The 23,441-nt window shown below is 39.2% G+C and overlaps 1 protein-coding gene across 3 annotated transcripts in view; it reads left to right on the top strand.

Moving 5' to 3' along the window:
* Positions 1 to 23,441, top strand: part of LOC132397604 (guanine nucleotide-binding protein G(s) subunit alpha-like) — a 362,218-nt gene that overhangs the window by 220,452 nt on the left and 118,325 nt on the right. For all 3 annotated transcript variants that reach the window (XM_059976393.1, XM_059976396.1, XM_059976402.1), the window contains exon 5: positions 23,233 to 23,330. In XM_059976393.1, coding sequence (XP_059832376.1) covers positions 23,233 to 23,330 — 98 coding nt within the window. The remainder of the gene's footprint in view (positions 1 to 23,232; positions 23,331 to 23,441) is intronic.

Consider the following 23,441-nt stretch of genomic DNA (forward strand, 5'->3'; position numbering starts at 1 on the left):
TGTTGAAGGATCGTTGTGGGATGGAAGATGAGAGTAAGTTGCTCCAGTTTCCTCCCACATTCCAAAGACACATGGGTTAGTAGGTTAATTGGTCATAAGGGTGTAATTGGGCGGCACAGGCTCATTGGGCCGGACTAAAAATAAAAGAAAAACCTTGCCCCACACATCTCTTTCAACTTTAAAACATAATGATGCATGTCCTCTGGTGCCAGACATTTCAACCCTGGGAAAAAAAAGATACTGGAAGTCTAGTCTATCTATGCCTCTCATAAACTTTCTATGCCTGTCCCTGTCAGGTCTATATGTAATGGGTCACCTCGGAAGTAAAGCCAGGAAGCAAAACCACATTGTTCTGAAGTGCATCATGCTTGCACATAGCTTAATAGGCCAACTCGAGACTCAGACACCCCACTCAGTAAGCCGTAGCTTACCCCCTCTCCTTCGCCTTACCCATACATCTATCACCCTGACTCCTTGATCCAACCCACCTCATTTATCCTGAATTAATCAGAGTGGGATAGGGCCTTGAAAAAGTTACACCGGCCCAATCAGTGGTGACTATTCCATCATTTATTTTGTCTCGAAATACAGCTTGGTAACAGGCCCGTGCCATCCATGTAACTCATCAACCTAATACCCCATATGCCTTTGGAAACCGGAGTACACAGAGGAAACCCACACAGTCATGGGGAGAATGTAGACAGCCACAGAATGGAACCCAGGTTGCTGGCAATGTAATAGCTTTATGCTCACCACGACACGACTGTGCCACTCGTTCCTAGGCTCTACCAAGTTATGCCTCCACTGCCACTGGAATCACAGCCTCATACTGAACAGATTAGAGAACCCTCCACAGTTTTGGTCCCATTACCAAATAAAAGATTTCGTTACTTTGGAGATCATCCTTAGGAGATTTAGCAGGCTAATTCCTGGGAAGAGAGAATTGTCCTAATAAAAGATACTTGGGTCTGTATCACTTGGAGTTCAGGCGATTGAGAGCTGACCTTGTTCAAATAGAGTAAGATCCAAAGGAGGCCTGTCAGGGTAAATGTTGAGATGTTTTCACTAGTGGGTGAGTCACCAAAAAAAAACATAGTTTCCAGATAAGGGGCCAGTCATTTAAAACATAGGTACTTATAAATCTTTTCTGTTTGCAATTGTCAGCACAAGGGCAGTGGAGGCCAGATCATTGGACATGCTTAAGATGGAGACAGTGGGCTTCACATTAGGTGGTAGATAGCATGACACTGTTACGAGAGGGCATAGTTTTAATGTGCTTGGAAGTAGGTACAAAGGAGATGTCAGGGGTATGATTTGAAAGCAGAGAGTGGTGAGTGTGTGGAATGGGCTGCCAGCAGCAGTGGTGGAGGCGGAAACAATAGGGTCTTTTAAGAGACTCCTGGATGGATACTTGGAGCTTAGAGAAATAGAGGGTTATTGGTAAGCCTAGGTAGTCCTAAGGTAGGAACATGTTTGGCACAGCTTTCTGGACCAAAGAGCCTGTATTGTGCTGTAAGTTTTCTGTGTTTCTATCTCAGAGGATTCCGGAGTTTGGAGTTGATTCCAGTGCCATTCTGTAAGGGGTCTCTGTACGTTCTCATCATGAAATGTGTGTGTGCCTTAATTAGTCATTGTAAATTTGTACAGTGATTAGGTCAGGGTTAATTGGGTTTGCTGGGGTGGAATGGCTTTATCAGTAAATGAATAAATATTTGAAAGATGGAAGGCTATGGCAAACTGGTTTTGGCTTATTTTTGTCGCATGTACTGAGATCCTTTTGTTTTGCATGCCATCCAGGTAGATTATTCCATATACAGTCAGCCCTCCTTATCCTCGAATTCAACCAACCGCGAATCAGGAAAACCCAGAAGTGCTCTTCCAGCACTTGTTGCTTAAGCATGTACAGACTTTTTTTTGTCATTATTCCCTAAACAATGCAGTATAACAACTATTTTACATAGCATTTACATTGTATTAGGTATTATAAGTAATCTAGAGATGATTTAATGTATACGGGGGGATGTGCGTGGGTTATCGTGGATCAGGATTGAAAAAAATCAGAAGTTCTCTTACCAAGTAAGTCAGAACAGGTACATCCAGTATTATTTAGCGTCAGTTAGTCAAACGTTTGTCTTAGTATATAGTATATATTTTACCTCTCTATGCATATAAAACACTTAAGTACATATGTTTCAGCGCCGGGGTTGGGAATGGAAGTTCCCGAGTTCAATCCAGTGACAGACTGCTATCGAGTGCGCTCTCCACCGTGCCAGGTTGATGTGAGGATCGAAAACCCAATAATTAAACCACTGCGTCGCTTAGTAATAATTGTAGTTTTCATCGGGGCAGAGCCTTTCGCATTTCATCCTTTAAAATTGTTCCGATCATTGACCGATGTAGCCTAATGCTTTTCCAATGACCGATGGCGTTTCACCTCTTTCTGATCGCTTTATTACTTCCAGTTTATTTTCAATCACGATCATGATTATTTTCGTGAACAGAAACACTGCGGATTCAGATCTCTACTGCTGGTTCCTAATGTCCACTGCACAGGGACAGGTTAAATAAGGTCTGGGGTTCCACTGGGTCCTAAGATCCACATGCATTAAGACAGGTTGAATAAGGGACTTGAGCATCCGCCAATTTTGGTATCCGCGAGGGGTCCCGGAACCAATCCCTCGCGGATAAGGAGTGCTGACTGTATTGACATAGTAGAAAGAAGACAGAATGTAGTGTGGTTACCATTGCAAGTGGCACCAAAGAGGAGTTGAGGCCAGTATAGATCAGCCGTGGTAATACTGAAAGGCTGAGCAGGCTTGAAGGGTCTGGTGGCTTATTCCTGCTCCTGTTTTCCTGTGCCCTTGTGTTGAAAACTTTTTGAGGGGTTGTGTCATCTGCAGATTTGCTGTTGGTTGACTTGTGCTCTCTACTGCAAAGGGCCTATTGATATATGAACTCTTTATAAGCAACTTACTGCTAAAGAAATATCTTCAGGAGGGTGATACAAACTATTTGATAGTTTTTGATAATTATAAGAAACAACAGATTGTGATTATACCGCATCTTTAGTACAGGCACTTGAATGCAAAGGGCTCACTGTTAAAACGTGTACAGCCCTGTGCTCGTAAACCACATCTTTGACCCTAATATCCAGGTGTGGAAGGGGCCCTCTTGGGTCTTTGCAACCATATGTTTGAACTCAGTGTGTTTTTCTGTTTTGATTTAGTTTGAGCTGCAGGAGAGGCAGAGCAAACAAATGTCATTGTCAGCAAACACACAGACTGCTCGCTCTGTTCCCGAGTGTGCTTTCCCAAGTGAATCTTCTCCACTTCTCATTCCCGAAAGATTTTCTTCTGTTTGTGTGTGCCAGTAAGTCCAAAAAAAAACGAGTCACCACATATAAATAGAGCTGCCCTTGATATGGAGGGGTGGATTGTGGGCAGATACTGTTCATATCTGAACAACTCTTGAAACCAAATCTTAGCGAACAGGTCAAGACAATGTAATCATCTCAAGACTTGAAGTGGGCCCAGCGATGAATTGTATAATAATTAGTTTGAATCCTTTCCTTAAGCTTTATAAGAATTGTGTTAATCTTGAGCTGGAGTACATTTCTGAATACAAGTGACACTTATATTAAACCTTTTATTGAGTATTGAGTGGCAAATTGCTGGAATTCTCACCCTGAAAGGTTGTAGAGAATAAGTAACTGGAAAAAGTTAAGTAAGAGTAGAAATGTTTTAAAAAATTGAGGACTATGAGTAACTAGGGTAGAGCAGGGGTGAGGCCTGGTGCAGTCAGGAAGGGATGTAGGTAAGATTCACTAGGATGTTTCTGGGACTGGGCTGAGCAGGGTGAGAGGGGTTGGGGGTTCACCTGTAAGGGGAGGCTGGATAGGCTGAGATATTTTTCTCTGGAGTGTAGGAGTCTGAAGGTTGACCTTATAGTGATATATAATATCACGAGGGTTGTAGATAAAGATGTACGGTCGCAGTTTATTCCACAGGGTAGGGCAGGGCGGTATGGTAGGTAGCTGTTAGTGGAATGGCTTTACAGTGCCAGCAATCACTGATCAGGATGAGGAGTCTGTAAGGAGTTCGTACATTCTTCCTGTAACCACCCTCGAAATGTTCCAGTCTCTTACCACATTTTCTAGCAGACCATGCTGGACTGTTGCGTACAATTCTGGTCAGCACACCACTGGAAAATACAGTGGCAGTAGAGAGGGCTCACTTAGTTTTATTGTTATGAGAACAGACTGGTTGGGTGGGAGTATTTCTTTCAAATCAGAAGAGAGTGGGGTGAAATTATGGAAGGTCATTTCCCTAGAATGTGGGTGGAAACACAGCACTCACCATAGCCTGAAAGTACCTGGATGAATACTTGAAGAACCACAACCTGCAGGACTATGGACCAAGAATGGTTGAGTCTAGATGAAAGTGTGCTTTTGGCCAACATGAGGGTGAAGACAGAATGGCCTCCTTGGGTGTTATGAACTTCTACCTTTTCGATACATTGGTATTTTATTCCACTGTAGTCCATGTAGTCCGTCATTCTCAGAGTGAATGGTGTTGGGTGCAGACTTTGTGGACTGAAGGGCCTGTTACCAAGCAATAGGAATCCATGACAGTCTGACCATAAGATTTCTGGGATTGGGAAGAATGATAGAGGTGAGGCCATAGATTATTTTGTGTGGGATATTATTAAACCATGGAGCAAGCTCAAAGGGCCATAAGAACTACTGCTGCTTTGAACAAACAATGCACTCAACCCAAGTTTGTGTGTTTTTTTAAATTCTAAATCATTTAATTAAATTAATTTTTCCAGCACTTTAATAAAACCAACAGCAGGAAAGACATCTGCTCCCTCATACCCTGTCTGTATGGCTAAGTCTTGGAAACATCTCTCCCATGATTTATTAACCTCTCTTTTGCCCCTCTGCTTTTTAAAGCCTAACTTTTTGACCAATCATCTCACCCAGCGTTTCCAAAAGAACACCGTGGAGTCAGAGTAATTAACTATTGGAAGGTTGTGTTGGATAATTTTTGGTATTATTGGGGAAGCCAAGAGTTAGTGCTAAGTGACAGCAGGTTGAATTCCCACCTTGGACCAGATTAGCAGGCCTTGAACACATGCCTTTCAGCTTTGGCGTTCTTAGGTTGGGTCAGGTCAGGAGAGGGAATGTTGGCTTGGTTCCCAATCCCAGATGGTGACTCAGGGATTGTAATTGGAGACTGTATTAGACCAGCTAATGTCTCCCAGATTTAAAAGATTGTCAATTCTCATAGAAAGCAAGAACCCCTGAAATCCATTGCACAAACAGAAGAGACGAATTCAATAATTAGTTTAGCTGAAACTTCACTAACTGTGTGTTCTTTCTTTCTTTCTTTTTCAATCTTTTTATTAAATTTCATATATAAAAAAAACAGCACATAATAATGAATAGATTACAGATTCAATAAACTTGAGATTACATTAGTAATAGGATAATAATATCCTATTAAAACATCCATCAACAAAAGGTACATAAATCAATCAAGTCTATATAAATATGTATGAAAAAAAACAAAAATAATCGTCGAAAAAAGAAGAAAAAAAAATTGAAATTATATATGAGAAAAAATATATATTGAAAAAAAATACTAAACTAAAACTAACATGGGCAATAATAGCACTTTATAAATATATAAAGGTGTCAAGAAAAGAGCTCCGGAACTCCATACCTGAACAAGTATAAGTAGAGAAAAGGATCTGAAATAGGCCAAATTAATTCATATGAAAGTGTCGAATAAATGGTCCCCAGGTTTCTTCAAATTTAATTGAAGAATCAAAGATAGTGCTTCTGATTTTTTCCAAACTCAAATAAGAAATAGTTTGGGAGAACCACTGAAATGTAGTAGGAGGATTTACTTCTTTCCAGTTTTGTAATATAGACCTTCTGGCAATTAATGTTACAAAGGCAATCATTCGTCTGATTGAAGGGGAAAGCTGATTGCCATCTTCATTTGGTATACCGAAAATTGCAGTAATAAAATGGGGTTGTAAATCGATATTCCATACTGAGGAAATGACATCAAAAATGTCCTTCCAATAGTTATGTAAAGTGGGACATGTCCAAAACATGTGAGTCAATGAAGCCACTTCTAAGTGACATCTGTCACATTGAGGATTAATATGCGAATAAAGTCGGGCAAGCTTATCTTTAGACATATAAGCTCTATGTACAATTTTAAATTGTATTAAAGCATGTTTAGCACAAATAGAGGAGGAATTAACCATTTGTAAAATTTTTTCCCATTTATCTGTTGATATATTACATCGAAGTTCTTTTTCCCATTCTTGTCTAATTCTATCCGATATTTCTGGCTGTATCTTCATAATCATGTTATAAATAAAAGCTACTAATCCCTTCTGACAAGGATTAAAAGTAAAAATCAAATCTGAAAAATCCGATGGAGTTGAGTTAGGAAAAGATGGAAGAATTTTATGTAAGAAATTTCTAATTTGTAAGTATCTAAAAAAATTAGATTTAGGTAATTCAAATTTGTTGGATAGTTGATCAAAAGACATCAAAGTACCTTCAAAAAAAAGATCACGAAAACATTTTATACCTTTCCTTTTCCATATACTAAAAGCTTGATCTGTCAATGAAGGTTTAAAAAAAAAATTACATAAAATAGGGCTGTCCAGAGCAAAGTTTTTCAGATTAAAGAATTTGCGAAATTGAAACCAAATTCGTAGTGTATGTTTAACAACAGGGTTAGATATCTGTTTATTGAATTTGGGTAAATCAATAGGAAGAAAAGAACCAAGAACGGAAAATATAGAATATCCCTTAACCTCACTACATTCTAAATTTACCCACTGTGGGCACACAGGTGAATCCAAATCTAGTTTCCAGTACATTAGGTTACGAATATTATTCGCCCAATAATAAAATCTAAAGTTAGGTAAAGCTAGACCACCATCTTTTTTAGACTTTTGTAATTGCCTTTTGCTTAACCTAGGATTTTTATTTTGCCACACAAATGAGGAAATTTTTGAATCAATATTATCAAAAAAAGATTTAGGAATAAAAATTGGTAAAGCTTGGAATAAATATAAAAATTTCGGTAAAATCATCATTTTAATAGCATTAATCCGACCAACTAATGATAAAAATAAGGGAGACCATCTAGTAGTAAGTTGCTGAATTTGATGAAGCATAGGTAAAAAATTCAGTCCAAATAAATCTTTATATTTCTTGGTGATTTTTATACCTAAATAGATAAAGTTATCAGTAACAACTTTAAATGGCATCCTATCACTCAATAAAGTTTGCGCGTTTAAAGGGAATAACTCACTCTTATCTAAGTTTAACTTATAACCAGAAAAGCTACCAAATTGAGCCAACAAGGATAAAATAGCAGAAATAGACCTACTAGGATTAGAAATATATAACAACAAATCATCAGCATAAAGCGATAATTTGTATAACTTCTCATTACGGGTAATACCAAAAATATTAGGAGACTCACGAATAGCAATAGCTAAAGGTTCTAATGCAATATTAAATAATAAAGGACTTAAAGGACAACCTTGTCTCGTACCACGAGATAATTGAAAAAAAGAGGATCTATAATTATTTGTAAGAACAGAAGCAACAGGTTTATAATATATTAATTTAATCCATGATATAAAATTAGGACTAAAATTAAAGTTTCTCAATGCATTAAATAAATATGTCCATTCAACTCTATCAAAGGCTTTTTCAGCATCTAATGAGATAACACATTCTGGGGTTGTAGGTGATGAAGTATAAATTATGTTAATCAATTTTCTAATATTAAAAAAGGAATATCGATTCCTAATAAAACCAGTTTGATCTTCTGAAATAATCTGTGGTAATACCTTTTCTAATCTAATGGCTAAAATTTTTGTAAGAATCTTAGAGTCTACATTTAATAATGATATAGGGCGATAAGATGCACATAAAGTAGGATCTTTATCTTTTTTAAGAATTAAAGAGATAGTAGCTTCATAAAACGATTGAGGTAGTCTCTTCTTAACAAACGCATCATTAAAGATTTCACATAGCCAAGGAGAAAGCAATAAAGAAAAAGTTTTAAAAAATTCTACAATAAAACCATCAGGACCAGGAGCTTTCCCTGAATTCATTGATGAGATAGCCTCTCTTATTTCATCCATAGAAATAGGAGCCTCAAGCAAGCTACAATCTTCATCTATCAGTTTAGGAATATTCAAATTATTAAAAAAATTATCCATCGTAAACCGGTCACCGTCAAATTCTGATTGATATAAAGATTTATAAAAATCTTGAAAAGTGTTATTGATTTCTTTATAATCAGTAGTTAAATTACCGTCTTGTTTACGAATTTTAATAATTTGTCGCTTAGTCGAAATAGCTTTTAATTGATTAGCTAACAATTTACCAGTTCGATCACTATGAATATAAAATTGAGCCCTAGTCTTAATTAATTGATTCTCAATTGAAGAAGATAATAATAAACTATGTTCCATTTGAAGCTCAACTCTCTTCTTATAAAGTTCTTTGGTAGGAGTAACGGAATAAATCTTATCAATTTCTTTAATTTTATCCACCAATAAAGCTATATCTGAATATCTTTGTTTTCTTTTACCAGCGGAATATGAAATAATTTGTCCACGAATAAAAGCCTTGAAAGAGTCCCAAAGATCTTGAAGTAAAGTAGCATTAAGTCTCCAGGATCTAGTATTGATAGAAGAGTCCGAAATCTTGATAGATAACTTCAAAGGCGCATGATCCGAAATAGCAATAGAATCGTATTTACAATCAATAACATCTGTTAATAAACGATGATCAATAAGAAAGTAATCAATTCTAGAATAACTATGATATACATGTGAAAAAAATGAAAATTCTTTATCTTTAGGGTTCAAAAACCGCCATATTTCAGTAATTCCAGAATCAACCATAAAAGAATTAATAAGTAAAGCTGATCTATTCGGAAGAGTTCGAATAGGTTTAGATCTATCCATCGAAGGATTCAAACAACAATTAAAGTCTCCACCCATAATCAACATATATTCATTCAAATTAGGAAGAGAAGTAAATAAACGTTTAAAAAATTCAGGACAATCAAAGTTTGGAGCATAAATATTAACTAAAACAACTTTCCGATTAAAAAGTGAACCAGTTATCAACAAAAATCTACCCTGTGGATCAGAAATAATTTCATAATGTGTAAACGAAATTGAGGCGTCTATAAAAATAGACACACCCCTAATTTTAGCGGTACAATTTGAGTGAAATTGTTGACCTTTCCAGAACCTAAAAAAACGTTGATTATCCTCCCTCCTAATATGGGTCTCCTGTGCAAAAATAATATTAGCGTTCAATCTATGGAATACTTTAAATATTTTTTTACGTTTAATCGGATGATTTAAACCATTAGTATTCCACGAGATAAAGTTAATAGATTTATCCATCATACCAATATTAATTGTGTGTATCATAAAAGGTTAAAAAGACACATAACCCACAATTTAGGAAGAAGGAAAATTGATTCAGGAGCAACCGGAGATCCTGACACCTCAACAATATTAACAATTTAAAGTCAGCCCATAAACTAAAAGCAAAAAAATAAAAAGCAAAAGCATGAAAAAAGATCCCTCCCCCCTCCCCCCACCCTTTGAAAGAAAGCCAAGCGGCAGGCGCATAAACTAATACTAATATTACCCCCATTTCAAGATGGCAGCTCCATAAGAAAATTTTTTAAGAAAAAACTATATAACACCCTAATTAAAATATAGAGTTGCAAAAAAAAATATATATATATATATATATACCTACATATATATATATACACATACACATACACACACATATCAGACAAATCAAAAAAAAAACTAAAATAGTAAAACCAGAAAAATCATTAATAAAAAAAAATGAACATTGAAGTTTAAAAATGTAATACATCTTTAAAAAAGAAATTCCATATTCAGATACAAAGATGACGTTTCACAAGCCAAGACTTATGGGAAGAAGAAACGACATTTTGAGAAAGCCATATTACAAAATATGAATATAAATTCAGCAATCTAATAAGAAAATTTAGTAAAAAAGTTATCAAAATAGAATTTTTTTAAAAAAAAGATTTAATAGACACTACAACATATATAAAAAAAAAACTAAAAAAAAAGAATTCAAAACCTTTGTTCCATTTCTAAATACAGGCAAGCAAATAAACACTTATAAAAAGTAAAGACTTATGGGAAGAAGAAACGACATTTTGAAAAAATAATTCATTATTACAAAATACAAACGTGTATAAAAAAGGATATTATAAAAATTAAAACAGCATCTATAAGCAATAATAATAGTAGTAAAAAAAAAGACCCAGACCCATAGTTCAAAATAAAAAGTTATAACCCAACTTCCAGGGTTAAAACTTAAAATGAAATGACATCCTCTCTCCAAAAAAAAATCTTCAATGTAACTCATAGTTCAAGTTGCACTAGAGGATCGATATTCTTCAACAAATTTCTTCGCTTCTTCAGGAGTGTTAAAAAAGTGTAGACTGTTGTCGGGCAGCACCATTCTAAGCTTCGCTGGATACATTAAAGCTTGTTTAAATCCAATCGAATGAATCTCTGCCATCACTGGTTTAAAAGCGATCCTGGCTTTCATTACTTCATACGAATAGTCCTCAACTATTCGAAATGAGTAATTTCTGTAGGAGATCATACCTTTTTTACGAGCTAATCGAATTAGAAGCTCTTTCTCACGAGGATAATGAAGGCGAACAATCACCGCTCGTGGTTTATCAGGCACAGACGAAAGCCTCGCAACTCTATGAGCGCGGTCAATAACAGGTTCATTTTTCAAACCTTCACCACCGAAAATTTCCCACAGTAATTTAGAGAAAAATTCAGTTAAATCACCGGACTCAACTTTTTCGGGAATTCCGATGATGCGCAAATTCTGTCTGCGAGAACGATTTTCAAGATCAGTAATTTTAAACTTGTACTGATCTAAAGTTTTAGCAGTCGACTCTATCTTCTTCTCTAACACTTCAATTGTACGTGCTTTTTCACAAATTGATTGTTCAAGAGTCGTGATCTTATTTCCATGCTGTTGAACCTCTAACGCCTGCGACTGAAACTTAGTTTCAAGCGATTTAACAACTCCTTCAAGATCGGATATTTTCGAAGTAATCCTCCTTTCCAAACTTAACAGTTTACTGTCCAATTTACCTTCTAGTCTGCCTTCCAGACCCGCAAATTTAGCATCCAGTTTATTGTCCAATTTACCTTCCATACCCGCAAATTTAACATCCAGTTTAATGTCCAAAAGACCAGAAATTGCGTCGATGGATACAGGATCCTTAGCCGATTTCTTACTTGTAGCAATTTTAAGTTTGACAAGATTAGATCAACTATTATTTTAGGAAAAAAGGTAGCAACTCATATGATTAAGTTCGAAAAGATCTAATTAAAGGGTGATTATAGTTAAAAAAATAAAGAGCGCCTAAAAGGCAGATGCTTACGTCGCCATCTTGAAACTCCACCCCTCTAACTGTGTGTTATACTAAATGTGTTGCACTTTGGGATACCAACTATAAATGGAAAGTACAATTAATGACAAGACACTTAACAGCATTGATGTATGGAGCAATATTGTGGTCCAAGTCCATAGCTCCCTGAAAGAGACCACACAAGGTAATAGGGTGGTAAAAAAAAAAGCACAAAGCATGCTTGCCTTTAATAATTGAGATATGGAGATAGAGTAAAGAGTCAGGAAATTAGATTTCAACTTTGTCAAAACTCTGGTTAGACCACATCGGGAGCATTGCATTCGGTTCTAGTTGACCCATTATAGAAAGAATGTGGAGGCAATGGAAGGTTTCAAATGAAATTTACCAGGATGGTACTGGATTAGAGATTATGTTCTATTAAGAGATATCAGATAAACTAGAATCCTTTCCCTCCAGAGCAGCAGAGGGTGAGGGGAGACCTGATAGGGTCAAAGTGTCTAATACCAAAAAATTTGCATTTAAGGTGAGCGGGAGTTGTTGAACAGAGAAGTGCGAGGTAAGTTTTTCACACGGTGGTAGGTGCCTGGAATGCAGTGCCATAGGTGGTATTAGAGGCAAATATGATAGAGATTGATATTCATCACGAGTACATTGAACCGTACGGTGAACTACGTTGTTTTGGGTTAACAACCAACACACACAAGAATGTGCTGGGGGCAGCCCACTAGTTCACCACACATTCTTGCTCCACTTCCGGACTTGCGTGGTCTTTGGACCCCAGTTACTTGAAGACCACCCATACTTGGGACTTGCAGCTCTGACTCAGGACCAGCACTCACCAATCTTGGGAACAATGATGACCTCAGCACCCGCTGATTGAACCCCAGGATCACTCACATTCGTCCATGAATTCAAAGGTTCATTTGTTATCAAAGTATGCGATGTACAACACTGAGATTTGTCTTCTCCAGATAGCTGTGAAACAAAGGAAGAACACGAAGTCAATTAAGAGAGAAACATTAAACTCACCCCCTCCCACATGCAAAACAGAAAGGCATCCCAGTCATCAACCCCCAAGTCTCCCACCCTGTCTAACATGGAACAAGAACATTGACCCCCAAACAACCTCCACCCTGCACAAAAAAACTAAGAGAGCGCAACAGGAACATCAACCCTCAAACCCCTCCCCTCGCGCAATATGGAAAAGGAACAGGCAAAATAAAATAGAATATAAAACCATAAGTCTGAAAAGTCCACAGTCCATCAACACAATAGTCCAATCCATAAATGCAGACCCAAGATACCATCCTCCAACATCACTGACATTCATCAAAAGAGAGGGACACCACATGAGACAGAGGCCTACCCGCCAGCCACAGCTAGCCTCACAGTTAATAGCGTGACCGCCTGCCTTGGCTGTGAGTGACCTGAACTCTCACTTGTCTTCTGCATTTGCTTTGACGTCTCAATCTTCCTCAGCACTTTAATTGGCTAAATAGAGTTGAACATCGGCTCACATTGTCCCATCTCTAAGTTCCTTCGCATCGAGGCTATCTGAGTACAACGCTCACTTCCCAGAATCTTCTCAGAGACAGTTAAGTGCTGGATCACTCACTCAATCTCCAAACTGTAAATCGCAGGCTCTAACTGTTCCAGAAACACATTTATGGTGAACAACAGATGTAAAAGAAGTAAAATAGACATTTTCATGAGCCCTCTGGAAGATGTTGACCAAGGGAGTGTTGTACACTGGCACCAACCTGCCCAGACTCTTCATTTACTACACTGACCTCTAACTACCCCCCATCCCTGTCAATAATTCCGAACCTGACCCCCAACTCAGCACGCTGTCACCAGAATCATTCCTACAAAACCAAAAAATAAACCAGGTCTGAGCCACGACATTGACGAACGTTGCAGCTTAATCCCATCTTGACTAGAAGTACTAAGCGACACCTCTAAGTGGCTCTTAGTCACCCGAATATGCAGAGAATGGAGGGATAAGGACTCGTGTGCTGACAGAGGGCTTTTGAAATCATTAGTTTAATTAGTTCAGCACAACATTGTGCGCTTGTACAGTAGTGTTCTATGTTCTTTTGAATAATTGCAGTGTTCCTTCTTGAATTTGGTGGGCATTAACTATCTTATTTTACTGGTCTTGGAGATGTTCATTATGGGGCAGCAGATAAAATGCCCTTAACTCACAAGTGCATTATCCAATATTAACTTGAAGAACTTAAATAGGAGCAAGGGAAGGCTATATTATCCCTTGACCATGACTTATCATTTAGTTAGGTTATAACTATGCTGCCCTTGGCCTGATCCTCATAACTCTTGGCCCAACTCCTAATCCAAAAATCTTTCCAACACAATCTTGAAAGTAGTTAATTACTGTGGCTCCACAGTGCTCTGTTGGAAACATTTATATGATGATTGGCCAAAAAATAATTAGTTTTTAAGGATCAGTGAGGAGAGAGAAAGGGAAGAGTGTTGGCATGATGACAAAGACTTGACTGGGGTTCATACTGTGAGCCTGTTGATGTCTACTGAGAAGCTAAGGAGTAGGACCTCAATTCAGATTGTGATTCCTAAAAAGCTTATTAATTTCTTTCAGACAGATACTTTCCTGCTGGTGTTGTGGGTACACCCAATTCCAAGTCTATTAATGAGATAGGTAGACCCGGTGGTGCAGGGTTTGTTCCCCAGGCCTCATGGAATAGCTGAAGTAACAAAAGGCGCTGGGAGTTTTCAGAGCCAGAGAGGGGCACAGCAAGAAGTAGGTAGATCAGAAAGCAAAGAGGGGAAAGAAAGATTCAGAGGAGAAGTTATATCCAGGAGCTGTCCTGATATCTGATAGGTGAAAAGAATCATGAAAGATTTTTTAAGGACTAGATTAAGGAAAAGAATGAAATAAAACTTCAAACCAGGACAGCTCTGAGGTAGAAAAATGCTGGAAACTCTTAACAAGTCAGGTAGCGTCTGTTGAAGGAAATATCAAGTTAATGATTTGTCTCTGTGTTCTGACTAAGGGTCTTTGACCTGAAAAATGAACTTCATTCCTTGTTCCATAGATGTCTGACCAACTAAGTGTTTCCAAATTTGTCTGCTTTTATTTCATCAGGTCATAGAGTCACAGAGCTATTCAGCATGAATACCGGCCCAACCAGTCAATACGGACCACAGTGCCCACCAGCTAGTCCCAATTTTCTATGTTCAGCCTTATCTCTCCAAGCCCATCCCCCCATGCACCCATCCAACTGATACTATTGATACCATTGTAGCTGCCTTAAATACTTCCTCTGGCAACTCATTCCTCTCACTACCTTTAAATCTTGCCCTTCTCATCCTAAACTTATTCCCCCTAGTTGGAGACTCCCTTTCTCTGAAATAAAGAAATGCTGTCATCAACATTATCTATGCCTCTCATAGTTTAAACGCTTGTACTGTAATCGTTTTGAAAGTTAGCAGTTCAACATAATTATGAGATGTGGAACAAGCAAAATCTGGAACATTACACAATATTCTCAGCAAATCAATGGAGAAGATTGAAGTTAAATGTTACAGGTGGACAACATCACATCAGCGCTGTTCTGGTATAAACGAGTAAGGATGGATATCTCTAATAATTGAATTCAGTGCTGTCTGCCCTACTGAGTGCTTCTGGCATTGTCTGTTCTTGTTTTGGTTTTCTGCATTGTCAGACTCCTCCTTCATTTAAGAGGTAAAGCAAGGTGCTGGTTGCTGGAGAGATAAAGATCGGCAGAGTGTTTCTGACGGGACACAAAAGCAGGCAAAGATCTCAGGTTGCAGTGAGAGCAGAGTTACAGTCAACACTGAACACTTTGGGTTGTCTGTCATGAATGGATCTGAAAGGTGAGGGATGGAATTCCAGTTGGATTCTGTGTGGAGCCATTCTCAGCCAGAGGTGGATGAAGGAGGGAAAACAATTGAAGGCCATGGCCTTCATTCTGCACTTGTGCATGTTCACATGAAGCAACATTTAGGCTTGGCACAGACACTCAACAGGGTGCCAGCATTCACAGTAAAAGTTCTCACTTGGCTAAAGTTCACCGGCAACTGCAGTTTGCCCCCCTGTGAATTATGCTTGGAGAACTGAAAGACAGAGCAAGTTTAATCAAGCTGAACTTCAACTTCAAGCACAGACTGGGCAAAAGAAAAAACAAATGCACTGAATGCACGAGTCCATTGCCAATGAAAAGTCTTTTGGAAGAGGTAGTGAAGCTTCTCGTCAGCTTAACTCAAAGCTACATGTCTCTGAAATGAAAAGGTCACAGCAGTAAGTCCACAGGAAGATGATTAATCCTTTATACTCTGGCAACTTCTAGGAGTCAACAAGAGCACAAGCAGCCTCTGTTGTGCCTACTAAGTGCCTGGTTACAGAAACATTTGTGAACTTCGACCACATTTATGGTACCTCGAGATCCTGTAGTTTAGTGCATTACTGTAATTTGAAGCAACGTTCCATATTAAAAATATCAGTAGTGTTGAGGCATTAAGCTGGGATGATGGATTCTTTGTTATAAGTTTGGATGTTCAACAATCAGAAAGATTGTTTAGTTGGTTAATAGAGTCAGACTTTATTAGATTGCTGACAAAAGAGACTGCAGACACTGGAATCTGGAAAAACAATGCTACTCCCATCAATGTTACTCAGCCTCCTGAGTTCCTGCAGCAGATTATTGTTCCATTTACTGAACTCTGCTTCTCCCGTGCTCATGAGACATGCATTACCTACAGCAGGCACTACTCATCACTGCAGGGTAACATTGACTTTTTCTCCACAAAGTGCTCCCGATTCACTGGATGAATAACCAAGCTGATGTCAGTGTCTCCTACCAGGCACCCTTCCCTGTATCAAAGCTCTCCTTGTGCACCATGGGCTCTGATAGACAGACCACATTAGTGGTATAATGTTGGTATTAGTTTATTATTATTACATGTACCAAGAAAAGCCTGCCGTGCGTACCATTCATACAGATAATGTCACTACACAATGCACTGAGCTAGAACAAGGAAAAACAATAACAATGCAGAGTCAAGTGTAACAGCTACAGGGAAAATGCAATGCAGGTAAACAATAAAATGCATGATCTTAACAAGGGAAAGTCAAGAGTCTATCATGCCAGAGTGGGTTAGAATCTGTTCTTGAGCCTAGTATTCACTATGTTCACCACCAAACACCTGACACCCAAACGAGGTATTCTGTTATGAACTCCATCACGATAAGAGTTTGGCTGGATGGGCAGAGAAAGGATGCAAGGATGTTTTCAAAAGGTGTGGCTCAGCATTCAGAGCCACTGCCTCGTAGTGCCACAAAATGGATTCAGTCCTGACCCAGCTGGTGTCTGTGTAGAGATGTAGATTCTCCCTATAGCTGTATAGGCTTCTCTTAGGTACTCTGGTTTGCGGCCACATCCAGAAATGTCGCCTGTACTTTTTTTCCATAGATGCTGCCTGGTCTGCAGAGTTCCTCCAGCATTTTGAGTGTGTTGCCCTTAAGCCCAACTTGTCCATTCTGACCAAGATGTTCACCTAAACTTGGGGCATCAGAGTTAAATTCCAATGTCATCTGTCGGGAGTCTTTACACCCTCCCCCTGGAAAGAGTGGGTTTTCACCAGGTCCTCCAGTTTCCTCCTACAGTCCAAAGACGTACTGGTTAGTTGGTTCATTGGTCATTTAAGTTGTCCTGTCACAATCTGCCTCATTATGATCTTGCACTTTATTGCTTACCTAAACACATGTGACAATAATATACCAAAGCCAATACCTGTCCAGATATCTTTTCTCTCCACTTTCCAATTAACTCCTCTTAGATTCTACTACCGGAGACAATTAACCTCCCAACATTCATATTGGGGTATGAAAGGAAACCAGAGGATCCCAAGAAAATCTGCAAAGGAAGAACGTGCAGACTCCACACAGACAGCACAAGAGGTCAGGATTGAACCTGAGTCACTGAAGCTACGAGATGCTGCTCTGCTCACTGCGCCTCTCTGTAGCACACAAAAATAAAATGGATGGCTTTGAGAACCTCAAGTCTATGGATTGGGAGCCTGTGAAAATCCAGTGTACATGGTGGAACAAGCATTCCACCTCACCTCCCTGTGGTAAAAAAAGATGTGCGAGTCCTAAACTGGCTGCATTAGCCAGCACAACCTGAACAGCTGGACTAGAAGCAAGTCATCCTCAGTTCTAAGGGACTGCCTCAGAAGAAGACAACATCCCAGAACTGTGACCAGTCAGAGATGCCCATTCCCTGGAGTCTGACAAGCAATAGACAGAATAAACAGCACAAACAAGTAGTACTGGGAAAAGTCCTGTTGCTAATTTAATCCTTTGGGAGCTGAGGTGACAACTTTTAAAGACTTTTAATGACTCATCGACCATTGCCCAGGTGTTGATGTAATGTTTACTGAAAATAGCTCCTTCAGTTAAGTTGATCTCCTGGCAGTTTGTTATAATGAACTCCAGTAAGAAAGGGAAACAAAGTTTTATGTTGCACCATTTGGGATAAATGATCTGCCAAGGCACCTAACAGCCGACCAGATATTACATGCACGGTCACGTTTGTAATCCAGGAAAGAAAGCAGCTAATTTTCAGAACAGCATGCATCCCCAGATATGTCAATGACTAGAGAACCTTTCTGAGTAATGCCATCAAATGAAGAGCACACAACATGAAGCAGGTTTTTCAGCCCATATCTGTCCAAACATTTCCTATCTTAACAGATTCCAGTCAAGACATCAAGGCTACTTCTCTTGTTTTACTTACTTACTGCTCGTTATGCCGCTGACATTTAGGGCAGCAGTGGAGGTTGTCCATCTCTGGCAGTGTTCAGAGTTTCCTTCATTGTGTTAAAAAAGCCTCTCAGTTTTCCCTACTTTTAGTCATGCAAATCCTGGACGGAAAACTCAGGAATACCATTGCAATCTGATGTAAAAGGATTCTTTACTGCTGTTTCAGTAGCAGTTTTGTTTGGCCGGTCAGGGTTATTAGCCCTGAGCTGAACCCATGAACTGGGAAGACCGGTGGACCATGTTTAGTCTGTCCACTACCCTTTGACCTGTTTGGCATGGGTAATCCTACTAAGAGTCAAAGCATAAAGCCCTGACTAGAATCAATATTTTTCCCCAGATCACTGAGGCAAGCAAGCCTCCAAACAAGGTTGTGGTCCACTTGGAAGTTCTCTTGGTCTGGGATCCTCTAAATCCATCCGAGGGCTCAGGCAGTGTCTTGGTTTAACTTGTTCTAACCATGTTTGGCACTAGACTATTAGACTAGATATCTGAGCAAGAGACTCTGTTGTGAACTTTTGCTGTTCCTAAACTCTTGGGTGTTTAGTCTTTGTTTTAAGTGGTCAAGTCTTGCAATATCATTGAAAATGTGCACATAACTAACTTTCACAATGATATAACAACAGTTTTATTTTCTGTATTTAAGAATATTTTCTATCCCACTCAACAGCTCTTGCTCTCTGTGTTTGTTGCCTTCTCCAGTCCCTCTGCACTCTTTAATTTCTGTCTTTTCAACAATCCCCAAATTTAATCATTCTTCCATTGAAGACCTTGCCTTCAGCTACTGAGCTCATAAGCTTTGGCAATCCCTCCCTGGATCTCCGACTCTTTATAAACAGTATTGACCAGTCTCTTCAACCACCTCTCTGCAAGACTGTGTTACCTTGAGTTACCTCACTCCATTGGAGGTAGCGTGTAAATGCAGAGTGCCCGTCCCATGATGCCCTTGCCCATTTTCTCTTGGATTTAGGGTCTGAGATCATAGATCCCTCAAAGATGCTATGCAAGTTGATGGAGTAGTTAAGGCATCTGCTGTGTTTGCCTTTATTAGCCAGGGGACTGAGTTCAAGAGCCAAGAGGTAATGTTGCAGCTCTAGAAAACTCTGGTCAAACCACACGGAGTAATTGTGTCCACTTCAAACTTTGTACATCTTTTCGGCACTCTTGCCAGTTTGATAACATTTTTAACTGCTGGCAAATCATAGACACAGTTGGTTCTGTAGATGCTGGAAATCCTGAGTCCTGATGAAGAGTCTCAGCACAAACATTGACTGTCTATTCCTCTCCATCACTACTGGCTGACTTGCTGAGTTCCTCCAGTTGTGCAGTATGCTGTTGCGTAGCATCTGGAGAGATCATGCCATATGCAAGTAGATCGAGGTAGTAAAGAGGAAAGCAGTTACAAAGTGCACTGTGGGTAAACACATGAGGTGCAAAGGTTGCAACAAGGTGTATTGGAAGATCAAGAGCAAGAATTCATCATTAGAACATGAGAAGTTGTTCAAGCATCTGATAACAGCAGGGTAGAAGATGTCACTGAGTCTGGTGGCATGTGCTCTCTGATGTTTGTCTGTCCTGCCTGATGAGAAAGAGAATGACGAGTGGGAGAGGTCCTTGATTTAGACTGCATGCTGCAGATACTTTAACTTTTGCTCCCACCATTGGGCCGACCTATGGGTAACTGAGCCACACCAGGAGTTTTACAATCATACAGTGGGGAAGTACACCTTTTGGCCTGTCATGTCTACATTGACTATCAAATAGTCATCTGCACCAGCCCCATATTCCAGCACTTGGTCCATAGCTTTCTGAGCTTTCGTGTCCAGATGCTTAATGGGCCTCCACTCATTAACCACAGCCCTTCTGCAACCACAGACATTCTTCTTGTACTTGCCAGATACACTGGGCTCTGGGCTGTGACCCCGATTGGACTTGGGTTGGGAAGTTGAAATCCAGCCGACACTTCTTACCTAATCTCATGCCAAAATTGTTGCTTGGTCTTTCATCTGAATTCTCCTCCCGGCCTCTTTCCTAATTTAAGTGCAGCAGCACAGTGGCCTCTGCTACCTCACAGCCTCAGTGTCCCTAGTTCAATCCTGGTCTCCGGCACTGTCTGTGTGGAGTTTGCACGTTCTCTCTGTGAGAATATCCCAAAGACGTGCAGTTTGCTACTGAGTTGATGAGAGCATAAGGAGAATTTAAAAATGGGATTATCATGAGTGTGAATGGTTGCTTGATGCTTTGTAGTTGATGGGCTGAAGAATCTGTTTTCACGTGATATGATTCCATTTGTGTCGACAAGAATGGAAGAATATCAGTGAGTAAAGCTTGTTCTTTTTACTCATGTCACTAATCACACATCTGTTTAATATTACCCAACTGTTCAATCTTGATGCTTAAAATAGAGAATCGTTTCAAGAAAAATTTCTATAACATTATCAATCATCAGCTTGTCAGGAAAGCTTCTTAAACCAAAGGGCAGGACGTTATCAAGCTATACATTTGAACCATAATTTTGATCATTGAGACATTCTGTAACACTAGTACATTGAAAGGCAGCTTTATTTTATGGAGTGGTAAGACTATTCTGTCAAAGCACAGACATCCTTCTGGATATCTACAGTCTGTCTTTTGTATTTGTCTAAACGAAAAGGGAGAGAAGTGTGGACTTTGTTACTTTTTTATTAAAGCATTTTTCCTCTTTTGTTCTTTGTTTGAAGAATCTTCAGGCCCATTGTGGAAAATTGTATTCCTTTGATTTTCAAATGATTTACATTTATAAAAGATAAAATTATCATTAGACAAACACACAAATTCAGAGCTTTGTAACCATTAATGAGAGACTTCCAAAGTTCAAAGTAAATTTATTATCAAATACCATATACATAACCAGATACAACACTGAGATTTGTTTTCATGCGAGCGTACACAGTAAATCCAAGGGACACAACAGAATCAACGAAAGATCGGACAAGCAACCAATGTGCAGAAAAACAACAAACTATGCAAATACAAAGTGAGAAAATAAATAAATAAACAATAAATTACAAGAACGTGAGATGAAGAGTCCTTGAGGTGAGTCCATAGGTTATGGGAATAGTACGGTGATAGGGCAAGTGAAGTTAAAGACCCTGAAGATTGGGGGGAAGGGTTATAGCTGTTTCTGAATCTGGTGGTGTGGGTCCTGAAACTCCTGTACCACCTTCCTGATGGCAGCAGTGAAAGAAGAGCACAGTCTGGGTGATGGGGGGGTGGGGGAGGAGGTCTTTGATAATGGATGCTGCTTTCCTGTGAAAACATTCCATGTAGATGTGCTCAATGGTGCGATAGGCTTTATCTGTGATGGACTGGGCTCTATGAACTACCTTTTGTAGGTGTTTCCATACCAGACCTTTCCATCTTTGGGGAAAGCAGTTGCAGACTAATCCGGCCTGTCCAGCCACTGGATATGTTATGAGACCTCAGTCTAGGGAGGCTTAGCGACACACTATTAATGCCAGCAACCTGGGTTCAATTCCGCTGCCATCTCTAATCAGTTTCTACGGCCTCCCTATGTCAGTGTGGGTTTCCTCTGAGTGCTCCGGTTTCCTCCCACATGGGTGTAGTTGGGTGAGTGCAGGTTTGCAGTTCCCGTGATGTATCTGTAAATAAATAAATAATGTTTCATTCATCAAGATAATCAGCTAAATAGAATCAAGTCAAATTTATAAAGCTGTGAATAATAGATTGCCATCGGAAGTATTCAGTAGGAGGTTTTCCTTTTCCCGGATCATGACAGTAGTGCGGAGCAGGAGTTGTCAATTTGGCGATTGGAACATGCTCCAAGGTCTTGGGTAGTCTGACCATTGGCTTCAGATCCTCTTTTATATGTATCTGTTCACCTTGATCAGAGTTGAATTCCCACAATTAGCCTTCAACATATTCAGAGATTCAGCATTCACTGCTTTCTGTGATAATAACAAACATTCACAACTCTCTGAGAGAAGAAAATCATAAATGGGGGACTCATTTATCCTGAGACTGTGCCCCTTTAGTCAATAATTCCTCTACCAGAAGAAGCATCTTCTCAGTTTTTTCCCTATCGGATACTCTCAGGATCAGATGTATTAGGAGCAAGAAATGTCATTGCACCTTGGTGCAGTGCTTCAATGTTCTTATGTTTTGAAATGAGCTCTATGGATCAGTTCATGTGACAATAATAAATCAATTCCAAACATTTGAGAGTAATGTAATTTGAATCTGTTTCTGATTGAAATTCCAGAGAGCAAAGGAGAACAGATTAGAGACTAGAGTTAAGGACAGCAATCAGAGCAGGTTCCAGGAGCCATACAGTAGGCTCCTGCTCTCCCTTCTGTTGCTGCACACTCTTACAGAAAGGCTTGCTCCTTACTCATGAGATAACTCCTGAATCCCAAGTTCTAATCAATGGAAACTGGGGTGGAGAAGGCAGATGTGGACCATAAATACTTGGAAAACTCATTTGGATAAATCTGCATCATCAAGCAGAATATGCAACAGCCTGAAAGCACATGCCACCAGGCTCGAGGACAGCTTCTGTTCTATTGTTTTCCAGCTTCTGAATGGACCTTCTGTATGATATGAACTCTTAACCTCACAATCTATCTTGCTATGATCTTTCACTTTGATACTTAGCTGCACTGCGTTTTTTCTGCAGCTTTTGAACTTTCTTCTGCGTTGTTACTGCTTTACATTGTTCTACCTCAATGCACCGTGTAATGATCTATATGAACAGTATGCAATGCCAACTCTTCACTATCTTGATATATGTGACAATAATAAACTAAGACCAATATCATTATGTTTCAGATGAAAAGATGCTTATTTCACATTGTGCTTTTGGAACTATGTATTTAACATAAACTTTTTTCCCATTTACAGGAATTTTTCGATCATGCAAAAGCACTTTGGGATGACGAAGGTGTGAAGGCGTGCTTTGAAAGGTCAAATGAGTACCAGCTCATCGATTGTGCACAATAGTAAGTATCGCTCACCACTAAAACATGAATTGTTGCAGCATTTCTAGCTCATTCAACTTCTTCCAAGAAGAGAAGTTACCTTACCCTGAAATGGAAAAGGAGACTAAACTG

This window comes from Hypanus sabinus, chromosome 1 (genome assembly GCF_030144855.1).
Source record: "Hypanus sabinus isolate sHypSab1 chromosome 1, sHypSab1.hap1, whole genome shotgun sequence".
In the NCBI taxonomy this organism is placed as follows: Eukaryota; Metazoa; Chordata; class Chondrichthyes; order Myliobatiformes; family Dasyatidae; genus Hypanus; species Hypanus sabinus.